The sequence below is a fragment of the Vanessa tameamea genome, chromosome 22 (assembly GCF_037043105.1).
Source record: "Vanessa tameamea isolate UH-Manoa-2023 chromosome 22, ilVanTame1 primary haplotype, whole genome shotgun sequence".
Lineage (NCBI taxonomy): Eukaryota > Metazoa > Arthropoda > Insecta > Lepidoptera > Nymphalidae > Vanessa > Vanessa tameamea.
In genome coordinates, this window is record NC_087330.1 from 6,220,977 (window position 1) to 6,247,248 (window position 26,272).

A 26,272-nucleotide genomic window follows, 5' to 3' on the forward strand; every position below is an offset into this window, starting at 1 on the left:
CTTTCCCTTTTCCCTGACCGTTTGCCAAATACTGGTCGCGTGCCAGAGATAACGACATATGTGAAACGTGAGACGAATTACGTTGTGTACTGGATTTATCTTAACACACTTACCCGATCCAATACCGATATCACATCAGTAGCAATTTCAACCTGTTTATCGTCCGCTCGAATGAGAACTTCAGAATTGATCTCAATTTCGTGAAGCGGAATACGCTATTATGGATTGAAATTAGGTCATAAATTTGATTTAAAAGTGTTCAATCAAAAATCGAATTAAGTTTATTTTAAATTTTCAGTATTTTATTGTTAGCTTGTTGCTTAACGTAAATCTCAACGAACAATCATTAAAATATATTTAACATATATAATATTATTAATCCTATTTCAAAATGCATTTTGGAATAATCCCGTGAGCGATATCTATCTTTTATAAATATGTTAAGATTACCCAAGCGTATTAAATGTATAAATATTTTCAAAACGATCACAACAGTCTGTATTACCCTAATGTGATATATATTCGCGATAAGGCAACTATTAAAACATTCTTTACATATATTTATTTCAGGATGCTATAAATTTGAATGTTCTTGGCACATATCTGACGTTTCACTTAAAATATTTCATACCTGAACTTTAATAATTTCAACTTTGTTATAATTGACACGTACGATCAGTCTCGTATGCGCAGTTGTTTTAAAATACAAAAATATTCGAGTGTACCATATGAGAATGAGGTCGCTTTGTGAAATACACGTAATGCTACGTGAATTTTATCGAAATTAGTAGAAAAATGTATTATGACTTAGTAGGATATCGTTGCTACCTAATAGGATTTATTTTACCTTGAAAGCAACGAGGTGATTATTTTCTTTGTAATCAACTTATCGAGCAATCGATTTTGTGATTTGGTTTAATATGTGCAATTCCAAACGGCTGGACGAGGTTTATTTTACAGTAAAATCAATTCAAGTTTAATTTTAAACTATATTAAATGATAAAAAGTCTACAAATAATACATACCTCTATTCTTCTTAACTTCTACAAACATAAACTCTTTCAGAAACCCTCGGAAATATGAATTTTCAAAGGTTACATGCATATAACTTAATCTATAACTATTATAGTAACGAAAACCCAGTAAGTTACTAGTAAGGCCACCTGATATTTGTTACTTTTATCAGGTGGCTCCGCTGTGATACAAAAAGTAATAATTCAAAGACGATACTAAATACTTCATACCTTGCACCATTAGTAAAAACAATAATTAATACAAATACTAAATATCAACATACTATGGCAAAACATAAATTTTTAATTGGGGTCCATAATAGATTTTTTGGTTTTGATAGCTTACAATCATTTAAAGAATTAGTCGAAGAAAATTGTTTGTTTCGTATCAATTTTGTAGATAAATCGTTGTTTATTTTCTATATAATAACTAATTCTGTAATCAAGATGTGATATTACCGTTTAAGTGAAATTCTAATACTTTGTACGAGAGGAAAGAACACTTTCCCTATTCACGATGTCCGCGCTATATTTAACACAACCAGCTCTCTTAGAAACCTGTTCGTAGCAGGCTCACGATCAAGGGCAACAGGAACATGATAGCTACTTTAATCTATGTATGTGTCTCACAGAGATGGAAATAACAGTGATATAACCGAGTCCCTTGGTATGTATATATAATCACACGGAAGATAGTTTCATCGAAGTAATCGTAATGTTTGAATTGTTTAATGCCTACGGTAATATCATTTGAATATATATTTGTTTAATGAATTGAGTAGATTACGTACCGGTGTTTTTAAATGTATATTTACATAACCAACTGCCGTTAATTTGATGCGAAATTTTACAGAGGAGGAGCTTGCGTGAAACCAGTAGTATCTCTTATACAAATTATTTTATTCTTTATTTTTTTGGTACATTATAATAAAAACATGTTTGTAATAATCGTATTACTTATAAATGAGAACATCGATATGACTTGATACCATTTAATATGTTATATATACACTAGCTAGTCAATCCGGTTTACGCGGACCATGTCAGTAAAGTTTTTAGTCGGCATGATTTTTACGACGTCTCCAAAAGTATCGTCATATTTCAGCCAATATACAGAGAACCTTAATGAATTATCAAAAAATATTAATCACGAATTACTGCGTCTATTGAAGAAAACCGTATGGAAATCCATTGGATAGTTATTGAGTTATTTGCTAAGACAGACAGACGAAGACGCGGCGAAGGCGTCATGTTTTACAATAAATATTTCAAACACTAAATCAGCTATTTTTCATTTCATTTCTATACTACTCTTCGTTCTATGTATTAAACCATTTAATTTCCAAGTGATTACATACAAAGTATAGGAAAAACATAGTTTCGAATAGATTAATAACATACGTATTTAAAATTCCGCCCGAACGTAATATCTTTAAATTAATTCTCTAGTTTAATTAAAACGTCCTGGCATTAGCTTACAAAAGCCATTAGCGCGATCGAGTCATTTGTCATAAGACATGGGGTATAATTACATTCGATCATATCATCGTGATTGTAAACTGAACTCTCAATATAGACGCAGCCATTAACACGATGAATCAATTTGTATTACATTAAATACATAGTTTATATTCATTAATATTCATATTAAATGTTGACTATTGTGTCAATGCTGGAGACTTTTTCTTCTAGATGGGAGACTACCTATCTATTTCGAAAGTTACCATTAATTCAAATATAAAAAAGTATAGGTACATATTCGTCCAAAATATTGTCCTATACTAGATTATAAAAAGACACTACGATTAAATGAAAAATAATATAATTTAGTCATATATTCAAGCTTTTATCTAATGTCAATAAAACATCGATAAATAAGACTTACATCACTAAATAAAACACTAGAGATATATGATAGATAGTTGTCACACAAAAATTTCTATTCTATTGTAGCTGATATGGTGACCACCAGATAACAAGACACCACATAACAAGCGTTTATAAATCGTGATTCTACCGAGAATAATCGGCAAAAAGGTAAGTATTTTCCACCAATTTAATTACAAGTCTGTATAGTTAAATTTATTGACGTTTTACTGTCAAGAAATTGTCGATAAAAGCGCGTTGTTTGAAATTTGGTTTTGAAAGTTGATCCTACGTCTGATCTCTTTCAGATCGTTCGGGTTTCCATCCCATCGCATGTATTAGAGAGTGCATCTGCTGGCACACACTCGTGAACTCATAATAACTTCCGTACAATTCGCCTTGAGATTGACGGCTGTGATCGAAAGTCGGTTAGTTAACATTTGCGCCTTCGTCATCATTTGGTAATAAAAATTGAAAAGAAAAGTTTGATTTATTCAAATATAATCTAGATCTATGTGTGTTAATTACTATATGTTAAGTGTGTAGTATTTTTCATTAGCTAGCCTATTGTTGTTAATATTTTGTGTAATGGTGTATTGCGATGTACTAACGTAATATTGAATTATATGCCTATGATGTTTGTTAAAGAGCCGAGATGGCCCAGTGGTTAGAACGCGTGCATCTTAACCGATGATTTCGGGTTCAAACCCAGGCAGGCACCACTGAGTTTTCATGTGCTTAATTTGTGTTTATAATTCATCTCGTGCTCGGCGTTGAAGGAAAACATCGTGAGGAAACCTACATGTGTCTAATTTCAACAAAATTCTGCCACATGTGTATTCCACCAACCCGCATTGGAATATGCTCCAAACCTTCTCCTCAACGGGAGAGGAGGCCTTAGCCCAGCAGTGGGAAATTTACAGGCTGATTATGTTATGTTATGATGTTTGTTATATCATAAAAAAATGTATAGAAAAATTCTTATAATATTCTTTTGATGAAAGGATTTGTTGTAATTCTTAAATTTAAAGAGCCAAATACTTTGGTACTTCTAATTTTATTATTCGTAATAATCCATTTAAGGCATTACACTCATTATCCCGTTTCCAATTCTCTGTTTAAAGAATGCGTTGGTGCAATCACGGAAATTGTTCATTTTGATTGCTCTATGTCGCTAGAATACCTAATATTGCGATACAGTCGGGTGACGGTGCGACGGGAAAGTTTGTTTAGTTGGAAATATTTACTTTCGATAATACATAGTTGCGTACGCCCTTGACCGGAGAAAGCAGACATTTATGAACTAGTATTTTAATGACAAATAATTACTAAATATTTTAATTATTTTGTTCTGAGTTTTATTTTTATTATTTGAATGTTTTTTTTTTTTAAATGGACTGACAATGACTTGTCGTCAAAGTATAATGATGATTAGTCAATGTCATTCACTACATTCATTAAATGTAGTGTTGAGGTTTCGTTCATTGTATTTGAGAGCTTTTGCTTTTGTTGTTTTAATTTAATCTGAATGCAATTGGAATCCGTTGGATTTTTAGAAAGAGTTATTAAATTACTGTTATAATGTTGTACATAATGTAATTCTCTTCTTTTCTATTATAACAAATTCTATTAATTTTAAAATGATATCTTTATTAATCTTATACTTTTGATTAACCGATCCGAACTAGCGAATATTTACAGAAATAATACATAACGAAATTTGTTATATTGTCTAACGATTAAACTTATTCAAAACAACTAATTGTAGGTATTATAAATAGACAAGGCACAATAACACATATCCGCTAAGATCACGATTTCAAGACATTTAGATATTCACTGAGTCATAAGCACCCTTTCAAAGTAATGTTTGGTTCAAGGTGCGTTCCTTTGAAAGGTCAGAACGGATAGTATTTATGTCAATGCGGAAATATCCGGAAAGATTCTAATAAGCGGAAGTTGTTTCAATTTTGTAGGACATTTTTGATGGATATGTCACGACTTGTTCATTGTCACTTGTAATTAGTTAAGGTAATTATAGGTAACTAACTACTTACTCCAGTGTACAGTTATACTACACGAAAATACTACCTGAAACTCACGTAAGAATACGAACGTGAAATGACATAAAATTGATACGAGGCATTGACTATAATAATCAGCATTTATATAATATGCTAGTATCCTAATATCAAAACAGCGTATGGTTTTCAAAAGCTCACGAGTGAAATACGAAGTGATTTCTTACAGAATAGTAATGCAGTCGTATTTTGTAATCTTTATTTCGTTTTAAATATTTTGTTTATAATAAACATGCTCCATCAATCTCACTACATAGTAAGTCTGCTTGTAATGGGTGATTGTTCAAATAAATCTTTTCTTTTAATTCTTTAAAAGTAATTTGTCTTTTAATACAAATCCTATGATATGATTACATGTTTTATCGTTTCGTGTTTAATGAAATGTTAAATTACATGTCCGCATTATTTACCGTGCATTCCTGTCTAAAGGATTAACAATCGTGACCACTGTTCGTAACGTAAATTCGAGACAGAAAAGGTTAATTATATTGCACACTTTGAATACCTGTATATTGTCTTTATTGTTTTTATACATTGTTACTAGTGGGTCTCCCGCCAAACTTCATTTCATTGTATTGCAAGTCAATTTACATTTGGCGCCAAATTGATGAAACCTCTTTTATATGTTTTTTTTAATTACAATGTTTATGTATTAATTTTATTTTCTTATACGTAGTACCGCTCTATAACCGGGAAGTTACTTTTTTCCTCTCTTTAAAATTATTTCTTTGTTATTTTTAAAAATTAAGTAAATTTTAATCAAGAATCCGCTTTCATTATCTGTACATCTACGGCTGAAGCTCTTCGAAATGAGACCATAACCGATTTTTTTATATACAAACCTTGTCCCATAATCACTGGGACAAAAATCGGCACACGCTATTAATATATAGATATGTAAATGAATATGATATTATCATAGATCAAGTGACTTGGCATCCAACATGTGATGGTTCGGTGTTTTATAAAAACGCTAAAAAGGGAATTTGTCTGTGAAATAATGTTGAAAGTTATTTCTAACAATTGTGACGCACCACTATTCCTACTACCTGCCGATTCCTTTATCAAATTACCTCCAAGGTATCAAATAATTGTATTACCAAATTAAATTTGGAATTTGTTTACATTCTGATTCTAACAACTAATATGTACAAAAACAATTAAAATCCTTAAGTAATATAAAGCCTCTAAAATATGTATTCACTTCATGAAACTTAATGCACACGGTGCTGCTCAAAAATTACTCAATCTATGCACAATAATTTGTGTTCAAAGACCTTACCAAAACTAACTTAATAGCACATTACACTTACAACTGTACTTGCTTGCTATATGAACAAACTGTCCATTGGAGCATCTCCGCTAGGCTTTCACTAACCGAGCTCGTTATAAAGGCCAAATGTATGATGTTAAGGAAGTGAGGGAAAGGCATATGAAGGATTGGGGCTTGCTCTTATTAGTAAAAAAATATTCCATCGAAATTAATTCCACGATGTGAATTAACCTTTTACAATAAACCGTTACAATAAACACAAACAATTTTTATGAAACCGATTCGTAATCGATTCGTATTAATAAAAGGAATAGTATTGTTGTCCCCAGGTGGTCTGATTTCGTCATTGTGATCGGCTTATCATTAATCTCGTAATCTTAATGATTATACGACGTTAAGAAGTTAATGTCTTGATTTTATTTGAGATTAAATAATGAGATTGGATTGCTTCATATAAAGGTCATTTGATCGGCTGAAAATAAGGAAAAATTGAAAATATTTTAAATAATTCGAAAACAATCAAGTTATAAGAAATGTTTGGCTATTTTGATTAGTGGCTGTATCTAACGAATATTATTTATATCTCAGCGAGTATTCATACTATACAAGTCAATGTGATCGAGATTACGATGTTTTCTTTGTAATAATATATAAATACTTTGATATTTACTTTGTTTAAAAGTTAATAAATCAAGTTTGCATTAACATTATCATCTTAAACTTACCTCATTTTTTCAATCACAAATAACACCTCGCATAAGACGCATTAAGTCGACTATTATTAAATAGAATTATGTCATCATTTATAACATTTAAGATGATCGTTGAATGCATAGGGCAGGTGTAGTCCGTATCGAATAATTAATTTATATCGGCGCGTGCGCATGTCGCAATCTATCGAGCGTGATGAACGCAACGTAAGTCATCAATTTGCTGATAAAAGCGGTCACATATGCCCGAACGTGCTTCTTGCGTAAGGTTATCTGATAGATATCTGGGGCACGTGTGCCAGAGTAAGTATTTTTTTTTAATTCAGCGGTGCAGTTGAAAAACGAAGGTCAGTCGATGCTTTGAATTTAAAATTCGGTCTTTCTACTGCTCGCTAAATACTACGATTGAAAAGCATTCTTACTAAAATAATTTAATCTATGTTTCACTGGCTGAGTTTAATGTAGACGGTTGCATGATTGAGACAAAAACCGCAAGCTTACATAATGCGGGGTTATACTGATATCACTGCACGAGTGTTGCGTCTCTATGAGAATATTCAAAGAAGTTTTACAGATTCGAGATGAGGGCGTTTGATCTATTTCAACAACAATGTTTATCGCCGGTGTCGCAGAAATCAAAGTGAATCACTCATGTAGTCGTTACAAAATTATACAAGCTTCAAGGCTTATTCGGTATGAATGCGCGCCACATATGGAAAGAGTCGTATTATCTACCATGAGTATGTTTTAAATTGCAAAACTTTGAACCATTTAGCACAATCGTCTCACTTTAGCTAGGTAGCATAGCTTATTGAATTATTACAATTCACTGTATATTAATGAAATAATCATAAATCATTTAAAGATTAATTATTATTAAAGGTAATTGTTATGAATACATATAATTTTGTTTGTCTGTTTGTAAAAAATATAACATGATCTAAAGCAGCATATATTACTTATTTTTTTAGCTTAAATTAGGTTCAACAAAAAGAATGATCTCGATTTAAATTGAAATATTTTAGAAATTGTTCGTTCGTTAGTTTATTCCAAAATGGCTTGTCTATTGGCATAGTAAACGGGAAACCTGACAGAGCAAGAACTTGTTCGGTCTAGTTTCGATGTTGCGACACTAGGGCGTTGTCAGGGCTACAATTGTATATGAAATTCTGATCGGACTGCGCGCGTTTAATAATTTCCGAGCGACTTTTGGGCCTTTGTACTTGTTTAGTATTTTAGAACGCCTAGTGCTCGCGGAATGCCTTATTTCGAAATTGCTGCCTGCACCTGTTTCTCAAAACGTCAGTCTGCTCCAAATGTCTAAAGAATTATTGTTTCTTTTATAATATGAGACATAAATAATCTAGAAAATTTATATTAGGTTCCTTCTTGAGAACCTTCAAGGTCTCAAACGCTGATCAAATTAGGATTAATTATATTTTAATCTCAATAGTTATTAGTCGATCAGCAAAGGTGAATAATTAATGTTTATAAACTGGAGAATTGCTTACTACACACAGATATATACAAACTTTGTCCTGCTTAGTTTCTTATATATAAAAACCTTCTCCGAAACGCGTTGCATCTTCTAGTATCAATTTTGTGTACATTGGTTCAGTAGTATTTTACTTACAGACAATACAAAAAAGTCTTCTTTTTTATAAATATACTCATAGAATTTATTTACAATTACGCAAAGTGACTTCAGCCTAAATAACACCTCAAAGTTGATGTAGCAGTAATGTAAATACCAATAATGTTTCTATGTATAAAGGTGGCTGGCACGTACCTTCAGCATTTGCATTTACTAGTCTTACGACCGTCGTATTCACAGTTATCTTTTTTAATATAAAGATATATTTCACGTTATATTTCTCGTAGGTCTTTAAACTATTTTAAATTATTTTTAAAGACGTTGCTCAATTGGAGGACGCGTGTAGGTTCACTACCAGCACCGCGAACGAGATTATAAGCAAATTATGGGCATAAAAATTTAGGAGAGCATTTCTAGATTTTAATCTTCATATTATTACAATCAATATTTAACTTTGCCTACTGTACCATTAGGTGGCACATTTGTCCGCTCAGCCGGCCAAAAAAAAATTTATGTAAATTTTTGAAATACCAATTTATTAACTTTTGGCTTATTAGTAAGTCGATATTATTATTCAGTCATATTTCTCGGTTTAAATGTCACTTAAATATAAAAGGTGACATAAACGCCTGTAAATAAATACTTTTGATCAACAGGATAATTTAATTTGTCAATTATTATATTTAAGAAATGGGATCGTATATAATCGCGTTGGATTATACTATCATGACCAAACGAGTCTTTAATTAAACAGGTCACTGTATGTTGTTCACGTTTATTATACCCAATACTACTTTGTCCTTCTGCTGGATACATTATTTTTATTCTTTATCGGACTATTACTTTAATCAATAAGGGAGTATCGGTTAATCTTAAGTTTATCGGTGTTAAAAATAATAACACCGGTCTAGACGCAAATGGAAGTCCACATTTATCATTAAACACTGAAATATATTTAAGAAATGTTTTAATTTGGATCTTTCCTTCAAAATGAAAATATACAGGAATTATATATAGGATGATTCCTCGTGCTCCTTTCTTCTGAGCTCTCGTACTGGTAGGAACATGGGATCTGACATGTCCTTTAGCCTATTACAAATTATTTGCTAATTAGTCGTTTTATGAGATTAATTTAAATTTAAAGCTGCTATTGGTTTGGTATGTAAATTTTAGGTGAATGTAGATTAGACCGCGAAGAACCGGCAAGAAATTCAGTAATAGAACTAGAAATGCGAAAACCCAAAATCCCCCTCGTCTAATCCCTCCGAAATCTATTGTAACGTATCCACGTATCTTAGTGTTTAAACAATCCAATATTATAATAACATTACTTATAGAACAATTTTAGTTTTGGATGAATTTTCAAAAAAAATATAACAACTGTAATTTACTCACAAGTAAAAGCCATATTTCTAACATCAGATAATAATTTGGATTTCCATACAAACTTTCCCGTTGTGCCTAGAGTGTAGGAGATGAATTGAGAAAGTCCTTTCTTAGTGGTTATTTACTGTCTATAAGGAATTTCATCTCGTTAGATCCATTTATTAGGCTGGCGTTGTTATAATATATAGTTAATCGCTCCTTTTACGTAGTTAAGCTATGACAATAAACATAGTCGACCCTTGCATCCGGTGCAAAGCGCGGCGCACGCCTCGTGCCAGGGCCGCGGTTTCATTAGTTTTGCGAAACCGGTGAATTAGAGCTGCAATTTGTGTGTGCGACGTGTCTTAGGATTAAGGCATAATGATATTACGTAATACGTCCGCTTTTATTAGCTTGTTGACTTTATTTTATTATTTTTGATTCAAGGGTTGTCACGATTTGTCGTTAAATATACGTACTAAATATTATACACAACTTGGCAACGCTGACATTAATATTGTATCGTGTGAACCCATAAAAAGATTGTAATAAAATTAAAAAACAATATGATATAATATTAGTTACAACAGCCGATTTTGTTTATCTTTAATCTAAGGTTTGTTAAATACATTTTTCGATTCCAAATACACTTTCAAATTTATGTAATTCTTTAAACATAATATCGATATTGCCTAAATCAGTATGATTTCATTTTTAGATAGTTGTGAAGATTATTTGGGTTCCGTTTTTGCGTCTTGCGTTCTTGCGTGCGACCATTTTTATTTTTCTAACTTCTCCACGACCTTATAAGACCGTCCTAGAAAAGTCTTACTGAAATGTTGTTTAAGTAAGACCGTAAGTTAAAAACACTGCCCCCGCCTCAAAAAAAAGGTATAGATTCAATTATTTTATTTATTGGCGTGTACTCTGACAGACGATAAAGTTGTATTTGTTTATTTAATTAACTAGATCATATAACATTTTTGTTTTGTGTACAATAACACATTGGTATGTTCTCTTTTATCCATTTTTTTTGGATTTTGTTTGAATTTTATGTTTATTTTTTTCTTTCTTTACACGGAGACACCACGAGGAAGCTCTTAAGAAACATTAATTAATTCTTTTTATATAGTAAGGCTTTGTGTAAGCACGTTTGGGTACCATTCACTCATCGCATATTCCGTCCCCAAACAGCAATACTCAGCATTATTGTTATCCGGCTTGAAGAGTGAGTGGGGGGTCAGTGTAACTACAGGCACAAGGGATATAACGTCTTAATTCCCGAATTTGGTGGTGCATTGGCGATGTAAGGAATGGTTAAAATATCTTAGGGCACCAAATAAAGATAACAAAATTATGAGGTATTTTCTCAAAACTAAATTAACATTAGATATGAATAGGTATATAACTATGACTTTAGTAATACAATAAATACATATAGAAATAAATAAATCTTTTCATAATGTAATTGGGTTAAAAATGAATGTCTGAACGTCTACAATTATCTAGGTGGGCCGGATGCAATGCAAATCCGCAGGTGCGTGAATATTGTACCTCAATACAGGTCTAGTTCCTAAACAACTCGAATATTGACTCTTAAACTAAATCGACGTTAATTGAAATGGAAAACTATAAAGACATTTATTTATGCGGTATATTTTACATTGTTTATACACATACGAATAAGGATGCGGTCAGGTTCTAAGTTATTTACTTATATATATCTTTACCTAAATAATTGTATGAGCATTTAATAAAAAATATATTGATTATATGAAGATTAAATTTATAAATAATTTATTTATACGTCAATTTTTCTACTCTATATTATGACTGTTATACTTTGCCATTAGAGCTTACGAGAATAAAAAAAAAAGGTTCGATTATAATAGCATTTTGTACAAGAAATCAATAGCGAGATATTGATCGTTGCAAAGTTAGAAATGCACGAAATCGCCGGTAAAATCTTGTTTCTAATAAAGAGACTCGTTGAAACGTACGTGGCGTGTTATGTTCTGAATCACGTTGCAAATACTCGCATTTCTCATTAAGCTATGTATCGTTACTTAAACGTGACTCGGTACAGATTTTATGAACAATGGTCTGCTATTCCGATTGCCGATTTCGACAGGCGTTAATCGAAAACATGACTATAAAAGTAGATTCTATATAATGTACCTATATAATACTCAGTTTCAATATAACGCGTCTGTATGTTCCGCATTCGAAAAATATTTTTCTAAGTTTTTAATTTGTCAAGCAAGCTTGTCATTAATAGTAAATGTTAGCTCAAAACCTACTCCTCAAAGGGAGAGGAGGCCTTAGCCCAGCGGTGGGAAATTACAGGCTGCTAATGTAATGTAATGTTAGCTCAATTTCACACGTTGAGGTAACTTGGGACTGAGAGAGGAAATTATACGTACCTCATCATCATCCTGAAATATAAAAATGTACCTATGTACCTATACCTATGTATATTAAATATAAAAAGAAATGAAATTTCGCGAAAACGGAGTCGAGGGCAACAGCTATGCAGATTATCATAAGTTGTAATTATTGAAGGGAAATTTCGCGCTACGAGATAAAATTCAAGGTCAATTTTGAATGCAACGTTTCCACACGTAACGCTTATGTGTGTGAAAAGGTTTCGCTTTTGATACGTGAAACTGAGTTGCACGCGCTTTGGTCTTTTGTATTCATTAAAATAAGTGATTTTTTTCGGTATTTTTCTTCGATCACGGAAATACATTAAAGAAATTGTTTATTGCAGAAAGAGTTAATTTATAAAAAAAATATTCTATACTTTTTTATAATGAAGTCAAACAATCAAATCACCCACAACGTTGTAAGTGATCACTTTATAAACAATGGCACTATAAATAATTCCCCAAACCATTAGTCCTGTAATTACATAGGCTGACTCACCCTTCGAACTTAAATAGCAAACCCCAATACAAAGCATTGATCTTTCTGTATCCGCAGAGGTGTCATAACCATATAAAAAGTGAACAATTTATACTATGTAATCCTTGTTCATTGATATGTTTAATTATTTAATTCTTAATCTATACTAATATTATAAATACGAAAGTAACTCTGTCTGATACATTCACGCCTAAACCGCTGAACCCTTAAATTAAATGGTTGGTATGGAGATACCTTGGGTTCCGGGGAAGAACATAGGCTACTTTTATCAGTTCACCCTTCGAGGGGTTAAAGTATGCTATAGGTTAAGTTTGATAAATTTCGCGCGGGTAAAGCCGCAGGTTCAGCTAGTGGACTATACATAACAATGATGAGTAGATTGATGTTTATTTAATTAACGTCCCGCGCCGACCGTATATTAAGTAATTGATTGTAATTGATTTTGAATTGGGTCATTAGTTCCGGCGAATACCCCTTATTATATTCTTATACAAATTATACGAACAAATTTTCTTAAACAACTATGAAAATAGTAAATACCAGCGGAATAAAAGCAGGAGATCGAGCACCGTGGCATTCGTGCGACTGTTAATGAACACGAGCTGGTGATGCTGTTAAATGGGCCGATGTTCTAGTATGAAAATAAAAGTTTTGCCTTGCTCCATGATCAAGATATTTTGAGAAACTGTTACATGAGAATGAGCGATCGTTATAGACAATGTGTGTGATTTTTTTTTTTCTAGTTCTAGAACAAATTTTAGATAAAAAAAGATAAAATATAATTTTATTTCGAAATTAAACCTGTTTGAACTATATCGCTGTCAGAGCCGCAGATTGATATCTTAAACATCTTCATTACTTTTTCAATGCTCTTTATTGTACAACCTACGTGGTGCATGACAAAACTCCAAATTGATAAAGGTATACTTGTTTACATAATTACTGATAGGCGTGTTTCTTTGCTAGGTACTACATTATATGACATTTGTGCACTTTAAGAAATCCCGTTTATTTCACGATTAATATGTATTTGAACAACAGAACCGTGAAAATAGTTCTAGCTATTGTCATACGTCGTGATATTCCGAAATTAGCAAATAGTGGTAGTTAATACCACAATGGTCAGTGACCTTAATGAAGTTTCAATCGTTCCATTGTGTTTGCAAAACATCGGTAACGCGTGCTGGCAGGTGCTCGTGTTTGTGTAGGTGTACGATTATTAAAACTAAGAAAAAATATACATGATTATTTTTTACGATTGTAGATATTTATAAGTCGGTTTATTGGTTCATTGAATAGAATTACGACAGGATCGTGTTTTTGTAAGGAATTAGACTTTTTATCGTTCATTGTGATCGTCTGTATCTATGCTCGTAAAATCTAATGAATCATGCAGATTTTAATCTGGACACGATCTTTAAACACTAAAATTGGGCTTTAACCCCGTACTCAAGAAATAGAGATACGTTTTCAGTCCTTAAATTTATTTATTTTTTGCATACGGATCGTATGGAGATCAGCATTTAATGTTGACTTTATTGTTATCTGTAAATATCTTCTTTTAACTCTTGGCTATGAAATGAAATTATAAGCTAAAATAGAAAAAGCTAAAGCCTATATCGACTTTAAAATTTCTCCATTATTGTAGTTTTAGTCAATTAAACGAATAAAATTACCCGTGATTTTATGGTCTCATAGCATGAATGCAACGTCTAAGTAGATATTTAACTATGAAAAATACTAAATAACAGTAGGCAGTGACCAATTTTCATTGTGTGATTCATTTTTTTGTGTCAATAAACGATTTTTGTTCAATAATAATAATGTTAAAATTATATACTTGACTTTACGTGAACAAGTTAATGTTTATAACATTATATAAATGACTTAACTAATACTATACGTTTCATAGCAGTCGCGGCCTCGTATGACAATCAAATCATAATTCCGCGCGCGCAGTCCGCTCTACTTCAATCAAAGCCGACCGGATCTGATGTCACTCATGATCGCCGTTTGCAATGCACTTTTGTACAAAGTGTAAACGACAGTGGCTGTGCTAAGACGGCCGATTCGATTTGCGAGGAGAACATTTTTATTAAATTAATTTTGGTCGTGAATCGTGATACGTCAACCGGAGAGGGGGAGAATTTAATAGAGAAAATAAATAATAATAATAAGTATTTTACAATATCAATAAGTACCTATATATATAATATAATATAATATAATAAAATAAAATTGAAGTGTCTGTTTGTAATATTAAAATAACCGCGTTTTACTAAATGCATATGTATGTATACACGATACATATACCTAAATAACATTTTTTACAATTTTTGTCTGTCTGTCTGTCTGTCTGTCTGTCTGTTTGTTCCGGCTAATCTCTGGCTGAACCGATTTTGACGGAACTTTCACTGGCAGATAGCTGATGAAATAAGGAGTAATTTAGGCTTTTTATTTTAGAATTATATGTAAAATAATAATAAAGTCACGCTTTTTTATTAAATTCAAACGCGCACGAAGTCGCGGGCACAGCTAGTATATAATAAGTAAGAAGACGAAACTTTCATGTATAACTGATCCAGAACAATTTTACGAACTGACACCACTAGAACAAGCTCGTTGGTAGTCAAATACTATTATCAATAAGCATGCTATTTAAGAAAATTGACTTTTATATGCAGTTTTTCTTTTAATTTCATTAAGCAAATCCATTACATGTTTTTCGACAACAAACATAGACAGTAATTTTCCAAATGCAAATAATGATATCCTGTAATTAAAATGGTGGAAAAGAGTAACTCAGTAGGAGTTTCTTGCCGGTTCTTCTCGGTAGAATCTATTTTGAAAATTGAAAATTGTAGCTTTACATTTTATTTTTTTAATTTAAGACACTGTAACCTGACGATTCAAAAGTGCTTTTATGGTTATACAAAGTTAAGTAATTTAGAGTAGCTACAAAATTGGTTTGTTGAGTAAAAAAAGAATTTCGTCGATTTAAATTAATTAAAAAAAAAAACTACATCTACATTATTTTTTATAAAAAAAAACTAGTTTTTCAGGAAATGTAACCTTTACGTTTTGATGTATTCGTATAAGATTTATTAATATAAACTTGAGTCGAACGCCTCTGTTTGTTGTTTATACTGTGGTTGTTTTACATCGATTCCATCGATTATATTTTAAAGAATGATACTGATGTAGGAATTATCGATTAATAATATTTTATCACTGAACCAAATTTAATGTAATTTTGTATGAAGCACGCTTGAACTCCTTTCAAGGACATAAGCTACATTTTAACCGACTTCCAAAAGGAAGAGGTTATCAATTCGTCTGTATTTTTTTTTGTCTTACGCCTGACGACCAAACCTTACAACGGAAACGAAGACGCGGTCGATAACAAGCTTTACATAAAAGTTTTAGCACTTATATACCGAGCTGGATTTATAATCAGCTGGAATTATAATTACCTACATTGTTTTATGTATTTATATCATATGTGTATATTATTATAATAAAAATCATACCTTTATTCTCATCATGTGTAGATACAATTACATCAGCGTTTATTATAACATTCAGAGATTGCTCAGTGGATAGAAAACATTGGATTTTAGCCGAAAGATAACGGATTCAAATTTGAAAGTGTTTTCAAATATCCCCTGCGTTAATTAAAAGCATCATGACTAAAACTTGGTTTACTGGTAAAGCTTGGTGATATACGCTCCAAGTATTATGATTCTTCATGTAGAGGTTGAGTTGAGTGAGGTTTATGCTCAGCAATAGCAACAGGATGTTTCTCATTAACGCGACATTTATTTACGCGATTGATCGCGTAATTCACTTCATTTTAATATTGACAATTATCTTAATTATTTGTAATCTTTGAGTGTACTTAGGATTTGTATAATGCAATGCAAATTGACACTTATCGTCTGTAATTGTTGTTACACCGGAGGCGGACCTGATCCTTATATCGTGGAAATGAATCTCGTTTTAATGTGTTTCGTTCACGTTACCATACTTTAGTAATTGATGTATATGTTTAACTGTAGGTATAAATTATAACCTGAAGGTCGCGGGTAATCGGCGGAAGTGATAAGGAAAATTATGTATTTATGGAAGATTTAAAATAATTATAAATTAAAACGTAATAAATTTAAATATCAATTTTTTTTTTCGTATTAATTTTTTGATTTATCAACACGTCTAAGAAATCAAATTGTTTTAATTAATGTATTATTTGTAAATGTTATATTTAGTTTCATAATAATAACTCGCCCAAAAGACTAAATTTGTATAATTTTGTTCTAGAGCAAATAATGTATCAAAACCGGTATTTATAAAAATATCGTATTTTTATTACAGAAAATCTCGCGCCATCGGAGCTAAAGAAACTCAGAAATAAACAGAGGAAAGCGAAACGCAAAGCTGAACAGGAAAGTGCGCTGGCGGCACAGGTTCAGGTAAATATATTTGATATTAAATAAATAATATAAAAATAATATGGTCGATTGAATACGTATTGAGACTGATCCGATCGTGAAATCAACGCGTCTTTTAAGAATAACGACGCCGAGATCTTACTTCTGATAAAGGATAATGGTCGTTATGAGAATCAGCAATTGTATTTGTGAGTATATGTATAAATAAAAAGCAAATGTTTCAAGCCTCATCGTAAACAATGACTGAGTTTATTTCAATATTTTATTTTATCTTAATTACCGTAATTATAAAACAAGGCTTAACTTGACTTAATTTCGACGATTTATTTCCTGTGTAAGACGATTTTATTTATCGCTCTTCACTTTTTTTATACTAATTGTTCTGGAAGCTGTCTAAAATTTTAATGTAATAATTTCCAGGTGAAACGTGAACAGCACCATAAAGCGAGACAGCAGCAAGAACAAGGCGATCCAGAAGCTCCACAGCTTGATGAGCTCGTTCCGGACAAACTTGCTAGGGTGAGTAGTTTTACCCAACATTTTTTTATAAAATTTCTATTTAAAATATATTATAATAGTCACCTGTATAATATATATAGTAAACTAGCTGTTACCCGCGGCTTTGCTCGCGTAGAATATGAATACATTTACAAATTAAATTAAAATATTAAGTTACCTCTTTGTATACCACATTGGTGTGTAATTCAGCCCTTAGGGTAGAATATCCAGAAACGCTTAAATGCGAATCAAGTTATTTTTAATCGGTAGCCTAAAAATAAAATTTCGAGCTTCTAACTTCAAAATGACGGACTTCCAGACTAACCAGTATACGAAATGTCAAACTCTATTTCTTCCCTTAGGCGTAAAATATCCAAAAACGCTTAAATGCGAATCAACTCATTTTTAATAGGTAGCCCATAAATAAATTTTCATGCTTCTAACTTAAAAAAATGACGGATTTCCAGACTAACCTATATAAGAAATGTCAACCCCTATTAAACCCCTTAGAGGTAGAATATCTAGAAACATTTAAATACCTATTTAATAATTTTTAATCGGTATCTCAAAACTAAAGTTTCATATTTTTAACTTAAAAAAATGTCGGATTTCCATAAAAACTTTCATCCCATATTTCACCCCCTCAGAGATTGAATAATAAAACACGCTTAAATACGTATTTACTCATTTTTAATCAGTGTCATAAAAATAAAGTTTCATGTTTTTAACGTAAAAAATGATTGACTCTCATAAAAACTTTCAATCCTTATTTCAACCCCTCAGGGATAGAATATCAAGAAACGCTTAAATACGTATTTACTCATTTTTAATCAGTATCCCAAAAAAAAAGTTTCATGTTCTTAATTTAAAAAATGACGACATCCATAAAAACTTTCAACCCTTATTTCACCCCCGTAGTGGTAGAATATCAAAAAACACTTAAATATGTATTTACTTATTTTTAATCAGTAGCCCGTAAATAAAGTTTCATGCTTGTAAATTAAAAAATGACGGACTTCCAGCCTAACCTATATAAGAAATGTCAACCCCTATTAAACCTCTTAGAAGTAGAATATCTAGAAACACTTAAATACGTATTAAATCATTTTTAATCAAAATCCCAAACATAAAGTTTCATGTTTCTATCTTAAAAAATGACGGACTTCTATACAAACATTCAACCCTCATTTTACCCCCGTAGGGTAGAATATGCAGAAACACTTAAATAAATATATACTCCTTTTTAATCAGTATCCCAAAAATATAGTTTCATATTTCTAACTTAAAAAAATACGGACGTCCATACTAACGTTCAATCCCTATTTCACCCCTTTAGGGGTAGAATTAGTGGGTGTCATGATATGTTAGTTTATAAGTGTACAGACTAAAATATAAGTTTTATGCTTCTTGTTCTAAAAATGACAATACTTTCAACAACTTATAACCTTTCATCCCTCTTTTCAACCCTTTACAGCACTTTTTTCCAAATAAAAAGTGGCCTATGTCCTTTCTCAGGCTCTAGACTATTTGTGTGCCAAATTTCATATAAATCGGTCCAATAGTTTTGGCGTGAAAGCGAGACAGACAGACAGACAGAGTTACTTTCGCATTTATAATATTAGTATGGAAGTATGGATCAATAAAAGATATTACTATTTGAATCAACAGCGAATCTGAATATTAAGTAAAGTTCTCAGAGTAACTTATAACAATCGTACAACTTACTTAGAAATAACTTAAAAAAAACCTAGTTACCGATCCCGACTTCTTGCAAATGAAATAATAACCTACCGGGTGGTAGGGGGTGCTGTAATCGGGTTTCAATCCCACCTTAACCATAATGTGACGCCCTTAAACACTCAACTAATATTTGGTCGTACGAAAGAAATTAGTCCAACGATACAAATTAGACGACAAACCCGAGCGAAACTAGGGGTGACAGCTAGTTATTTATAAAAACAAACAAAGTGCAGGTCAGTTGTATATCTTCGTTATGTAAAACTTTTTCTACAATAAAATACCCTTTTGAATATTACAATAAAATAACGGTAATATCAATTTATTTTGAAATATTTTCATTTCTGTCATTTCGAGTTGCATCATTAAATCATTATAAGATTTTCGACGTTGAAGAGTGTAACGTGCGATTTGTGACCCACTTTTACTTACAATGCATGTTTTATATAAACGTGCCATGAGTCTCATGAGAGCGGCCCGAGGCGGCTGTCTGTCTGTCACTAAGATAACGACGATATACAGTTGTATTAATTGCCTTCTTACCGAAGATCAAGTATTTAATCGACGACGACGAAGCAATAAAGCACGTTCGCTTCGGATTCTGCACGCCAAACGAATCCTCAATCCTGAGACGTGATCGTTACATGTTTAGCGTGGATAGCGCAAAAGTTCGTAGTTTTGAATAGACGGAAAAGATAAGCTTCTCACGAGGAGCGACCACACCGGGTCAGCAATGTGAGGCTTCTTTTCGCCTCCCATGACAGAAACATCGCAGGTCGTAGTTCTAAACACATCGATCAAACAAAACCAATGTTGTCGTTTTCCAGGCAGAGGATCCGTTAGAGCAAGCGTTAAAATTCCTGCAACCGTTGCGGACGCTCGCCGCGGACCGAATAGATACTCATCTCATGGCCTTCGAAATATACTTTAGGAAAGGTGAGTTCATGGGTCTTCTTTCGGTTTAGTCATTTAGACATCGATAACCTGATGATTTAAATATTTTCTTGCTTTTTTGGCAAAATCTATGTTTCACATAAAATTGCACTCGGTTACTACGTAATAATACGTACATATTCACGATCGTATCAATGACGTCTTACAGAAAAGCCGCTCCTGATGCTGCAGAGCATAAAGCGCGCGTGGAGACTCGACAGTCAGAACGAACACCTCCACGACTGCCTGCTCCGCTTCCGGACCTGGCTGGACGACAAGCAGGCGGGGCTCCCGACCGGCGTGACCACCGTGATCGACAAGGAGACCCAGCCGGTATGTCGGCGAGCGTGCGACGCACCCCCGTCGGGCCGACAGCGGTAGTCACGTTGGCGTCGTCACGTTGCAGATGTTCAAGGGGCGCAGCCCGCAGACGATGGCGGAGGAGTTCGTGGCCGGCCCGGCGCTGCGCTCGCAACGCGGCGCGCTGTGGGGCGCGCGCGCGCTGCGCCGCCTGCAGCCCGCGCCCGCGCCCGCCGCGCTCGCGCTCGCCACGCGCCTCGACCTGCCCGGCCTCTCCATACAGGTCGGTACCTGTACCTCGGTGCAAGCCTAGCCACAGGCTAGCTAGGTACCGCCGACTCATCATATATTCTAACGCCAAGCAGCAATACTCAGTAATGTTGAGTGTCCCAGTTGATTCAATATAATTCGAACACTCACGGACATGAGTACTGCTAGACTCGTTTATTACGATTTTTTTACGATTGATTTAAAGGAGGTCTAAATGGACCCTACTGGATCCCGCAAATATGTGGATTTAGCGAGACTAAGATAGTTCGGTCCAGCAAATATTTGGATTGCAATTATTGTAAGGGATTGTATTTCCTAGTTAAGTCATTAATGTAAATGAGGTAGATAAAGAGACCAAAAATTGATCTCTGTGGGACCCCACACCAATAACCTTGAAAATCTTCTGCTTACGTCACCCATTTGAAATCAATTATCACGAAGATAAGAATCGCTAATGCATCATGTAAAAGATGGAGTGTTTAAGATTCTTAATGTAATATAAATGTTCGTAAAGACAGTTTGTAAAGACAAAGCGGAAAGTGTAGAGAATTATAAATATTTCCAGGGATGCGTCGAGGTGTTGGAGAGTCTCCGCGCGGGCGACTTCGGCGAGTGCGAGAAGGAGACGGAGCAGTACGTGCAGGCGTGTCGCGCCAAGTTCCCGCACGCGCTCGCCTTCAAGCCCGACGCGCCGCCCGCCGACGACGCGCAGCCCGGGGACTTTGCCCTCGACAACTGAGCGACCACGACTCGTTATCACCCGCACATTGGAGGTGTCGGTCGGTCGGAGAGGAAGGAGAAAGAATCTGGCTTCTCGGTCGATATGAACCCTGATGTGCCCTCCGGTCCCGCTTCACCGGATATCGGATTCGGGTCGTCAGCGGTCGTTTGAACTCATCTTTAATAGTAATGTCTCTCATTGAAAACTACTAATAAGCTGAAACGGTTTGGGTGTTTTGTCATATCAGTGTCACAAAGACTATAATTGGCCAGTTTATTCGAATACGAGTTGAAAACGCAACTCTTAATTACATACAAAATAAGTTATTGATGTTAGTCGACGACGATGAAGCATAATTTTTTTCTGATTTAAAAATTTTTGGAGCTAATATAATAAAAAGTAAACATTTTTTCTGCTGTTTAAAAATTAATATGCCATATAGAAGACTGTAGATTTGCGATTCCGAAAGTAAATTTTATTGACTAACCTTATTGTAAATCTTCAATTCATTACAATATAAAGTATTACTTAACAATAACATTGATTTTAATTTTATGATGAAATGGGTCGACATGTTCCTTCTTAGATTTAAGTCCCATTCGCTTAAAAATTTACTGTTATTGTTATTTTTTTTTGTAATAAATGAACGACTCCATTTACGTAAAAATTTTTTAAGTGTCAAGACTGTAAGAACAAAAACTGTAATATTTTATGACGAGATGATAAAAAAATTGTACTTTTTTTTTATTCCATTAACAAATCTTGTGTTCATCAATATTCAAATAACGTATTATATAATTAGGATTTATTAAAAATGGCTGGTTTTTGTAAAAAAAGTGTGGCAAATTCTTAAACCTCATGCAATATTAACTAAACTGAGGTTTGCTTTGTAAATAATTCTTATAATTAAGTTTTTATTGTACAATAAAGTTAGATTCCCAAAAGTCTTTGTCAACTTAAAATTTATTGACTGTGTGGGGCGTAGAATGAAATTTGTAATCATTTGATTGACAACATGGATAACTGTAATTGCCTTAGGTTTTATTGTTTTTAATTTCATTGTAGATATGTGTAAAGTTTGGACAATAATTATAATTATTGAATACACGAAATCTTCATAACCACTTTACTGTGTGTAGTTTGAAAAGTAAATGGTTTTATCTAGTGAGATGTTTCGGCTATCTTCACTGATTGCAGAACATTAAGGCAAATATATTATGCTATCAAACATTTTCTGATTCAAATAATCAAGAAAAAAATGTATTGTTTTTAAATATTGAAAGCCATCCTGTTCTGCTCAGAGGAGTTGTATCACATTCAATGTTTCTTCGGAACAACCATGTTGATTTTTTTTTAGTTTGTGATTGGAGTATTTTGTACCCCTGTCATCTTGTACATAAAGTAATAAAATTTTATTTTACAAATTTATTTACATGTCTCTTTTATTTATTACATATCCTTACAAAAATATATAAAGTCAAAACTTATAATTCATATAAAAATATATCAAACAAACATCACAATTGCTTTTAAAAGTTCTTAAGTATATTTATTATATTTATTGACTTGTATTAATTAATACATCATTTCGATTAGGTCTTGTTCTTCCAGTCAATTCATGTAAATTTGATTACAATGGTGTCATTCTTTGGTATAAACTGCCTGGAAAAAAAGAAGTAAAATGAGTACTGCATTAATTGTTTTGATAAAGTTTGATAAATTTTCTTTCAGATCCATTGATAATTGAGATTTCACTACAGTGTTAATAAAAAAAGAAGCATATTTATTGATAAAAAAGAAGGAGACATATTTTCTATTAAAAGTTATGAAACAATATCCTTATGGAATTATGAGTTAGCCAGTTATAAGAAAATATTAAAGTGTCCAGAGCTGATATATTATGTGAGAAGTCGGTAGAAGGATGTTTTTACGGTGCCTGTTTAGTCATATTAGTATTTTTATACCTATTATCCCAAGGTAGTCTCTATTACCCCATATTAAAAAAAGGAACCTACTCTTCAAAATACATGCTATAAGTATGGCACTGAGTTATTTGACTTGTTTTTATAGATTGGATGGTTTATACATAGTCCAAATGAAAATTTAATGTCCCACTGCTGACTGAAATCCTCTCAACAAGAAGGTTTAAAGCTGTTCTAATGCAGGATACAAATGTGGTATAATAACATCTGTCACATGCAGGTGTCAATACAATTTGTATCTTTACCACTTTATAAAGTACATGAAAACTGTGGTAATCATTCTCCGATCTTTGGCTAAAATTTACATAACCGGTTTATATTGCTCAACAAATTATTGATCGGACTATTTCATAGAAAAACTTTAAATTTTATTATACAATACAACACATACCAGTAATTTACACCAGCAGCATCAAACATTTTCTTAGACGCAATGTACATTGGCTTGTGTGCTTTTTCATCAGATAGATATACAACTTCTCTGATGCCAGATTGTATTATAATTTTAGCACACTCATTGCATGGAAAGAGACTCACATATATTGTGCAGTTATTTAAATCAGCAGAATTTTTATTCAATATCGCATTCATTTCTGCATGACATACTGAAAGAACAACAGTTATTATAAATTGATATAGATAACACTAAAAATACACTTGGTGGTAGAGCTTAGCCTAGATAGGTAACATTTGTCTATGGTTAGTGGTGAACTCGTCAGGTGGCCTTCTTGTCAGATTATCTATGTAATTTAATAAATTAAAAAAAATATTAAGTATGTACTTGTAATTATGTACTCGAATGAGAAGTTCTCCTTCAGTGTAATTAAAAAAGCTTTTTAATTGCACGTCATTAATTACAATAAAATTATAATAATCTACTTATTAAAAATAATATATGTAATTATAATAAATGTAATTTCTTCTTTTTTTAGTACTAATAAAACTGTCATAAATAAATTTAATTATTTACGATTTAACTTTGTAATAAAACAAATATTGTAAAATAGGATAAGATGTGAAGTTGTCTAAATCGAACGACATTACACTTAATCTGTATGTTAGCAAGCAACTTTATCATTTAGTTTTCACATCACCGGTGTAAGTGCAACTTAAAAAATAACTCTCATTTTATCATAATGCACTAAAATAAGTATAATTCAAAAAATTATAAACCACATTTTGACTGTAATTGGATAAGATAAATATTTATGTATGATTAGATTGATTGTTTTAACTAATATCAGATACAATATTTGTATTTTAAATGTGAGTGAGCTATAACAAAGAATTATGAGATTTATTTCGTTTATTTATTAGAATTACCAACAAAAGGAACAATAATACATTCAAATATAAGTAATTATAACATGCTATGATATTTTTATAATAAATAAATAAACTTATTCAGTAAATCAGTTCTATCATAATACTAAAAAGGAAACAGACACAAAATTATGAATAACAATAAAAAGGTAATAATAACAATCAAGAGAAGATAAAATTTTAATATAATTGAATTTTAACTTACCATAAAGGAATTTACTATCTAATGGTGATGGCGTATTTTTACCCCATGGAAAATCGTCATCATTACATCCAATTGGGAAACCATTGTACCTGAAATTAATGTAAAATATATATTTAATTTTCTTTGTTATTAATTATATTTTTCTATAATTATTTTCAACAATTATTTTAAGTATATGAATACTATACTAATAATACTATACTAATTCAAATTCTGTTCTATTACTATTTTTCATAATAATTTAGGCAAGTTATAGTAAAATATAAGAAAAATGCAATAAACAAGAGGTCATAAGAAAAGGTTTGGGTAAAAATCTTATGGCCTTTTTTTAAGTTATTTACAAATATAATCACATATATTAATTTTGTTATGGTACACACTTAATATTTGTGATTTTATATAAATCCGGTCAGAGTTAAATAAAACATTTAAAAAAAAATACAAGGATATTAAACTGGATATAATGGATAAGTAATTATTATAATGTGTAGATATGTGTTCACCGTCCTGGAAAATGTTATTTAATTATTTGAAATATTTACCCAATCCCAAGTATTTTGTTTTCTTTATTAACAACACAGGCTCCCACTTGATAACTTGGATCTTTGCTTCGCTTCGCAGCTAAAAATGCTATTGCCATAAAATATTCCTTCCAGCCAATATAATCCTCACGTTTTGTTTGAGTGCTGTTTTGAGCGCTAAAAGAGTTAGGTAATTTAAGTTAAGCTACATTTTATCGTATCAAATTTTCATCATCAAAGAAATTCATAATACTTATTCAACGAAAGGTTTTCGATCTTTTCCGGTAAGTCCATATTTATAGGTTTTGGTTGGGTATTTTTTTCACTTAAACTAAAGTACCATGTGGAGTCAAGTCGAAAATATAGTGTAGAGTAAATATTTAATTAGTGTTTTCGAATACAACTGAATAATTGAATAACGGTTATACGCAGCTTATATATATTCTTTCATGTTTAATAGTCGATAACATTTCCATTGTTTCTGTTTCACTGTAAAGTTATTGATGA

General features: G+C 32.2%; 2 protein-coding genes across 2 annotated transcripts in view; one reads left to right on the forward strand and one right to left on the reverse strand.

Annotated features, from left to right (window-relative positions):
• The window catches only part of LOC113396578 (N-alpha-acetyltransferase 15, NatA auxiliary subunit), a 95,198-nt gene extending 72,036 nt beyond the window's left edge, over positions 1-23,162 (forward strand). The window contains exons 11-16 of the mRNA XM_026634571.2: positions 17,199-17,296; positions 17,696-17,794; positions 20,338-20,446; positions 20,613-20,776; positions 20,850-21,026; positions 21,579-23,162. Of these exons, the coding sequence (XP_026490356.1) occupies positions 17,199-17,296; positions 17,696-17,794; positions 20,338-20,446; positions 20,613-20,776; positions 20,850-21,026; positions 21,579-21,752 (821 nt within the window). The 3' untranslated portion in view covers positions 21,753-23,162. The remainder of the gene's footprint in view (positions 1-17,198; positions 17,297-17,695; positions 17,795-20,337; positions 20,447-20,612; positions 20,777-20,849; positions 21,027-21,578) is intronic.
• LOC113396580 (deoxycytidylate deaminase) lies at positions 23,145-26,272 on the reverse strand. The gene is made up of 5 exons (XM_026634573.2): positions 26,019-26,272; positions 25,787-25,942; positions 25,245-25,333; positions 24,108-24,321; positions 23,145-23,396 (listed from the first exon to the last, which is right to left on the reverse strand). The coding sequence occupies exons 1-5, from the start codon at positions 26,057-26,059 to the stop codon at positions 23,351-23,353; spliced, it is 546 nt and encodes a 181-aa protein (XP_026490358.1). The 5' UTR covers positions 26,060-26,272; the 3' UTR covers positions 23,145-23,350.

Bases quoted from the DNA above. Each gene is read 5' to 3' on its own strand.
- LOC113396580 (XM_026634573.2), bottom strand. From the start codon at position 26,059: ATGGACTTACCGGAAAAGATCGAAAACCTTTCGTTGAATAA. The intron at 25,334-25,786 runs GTAAATATTTCA...CATTAATTTCAG, and splicing joins AACAAAATACTTGGGATTGG to GTACAATGGTTTCCCAATTG. The intron at 24,322-25,244 runs GTAAGTTAAAAT...TTGTTCTTTCAG, and splicing joins AGATAGTAAATTCCTTTATG to TATGTCATGCAGAAATGAAT.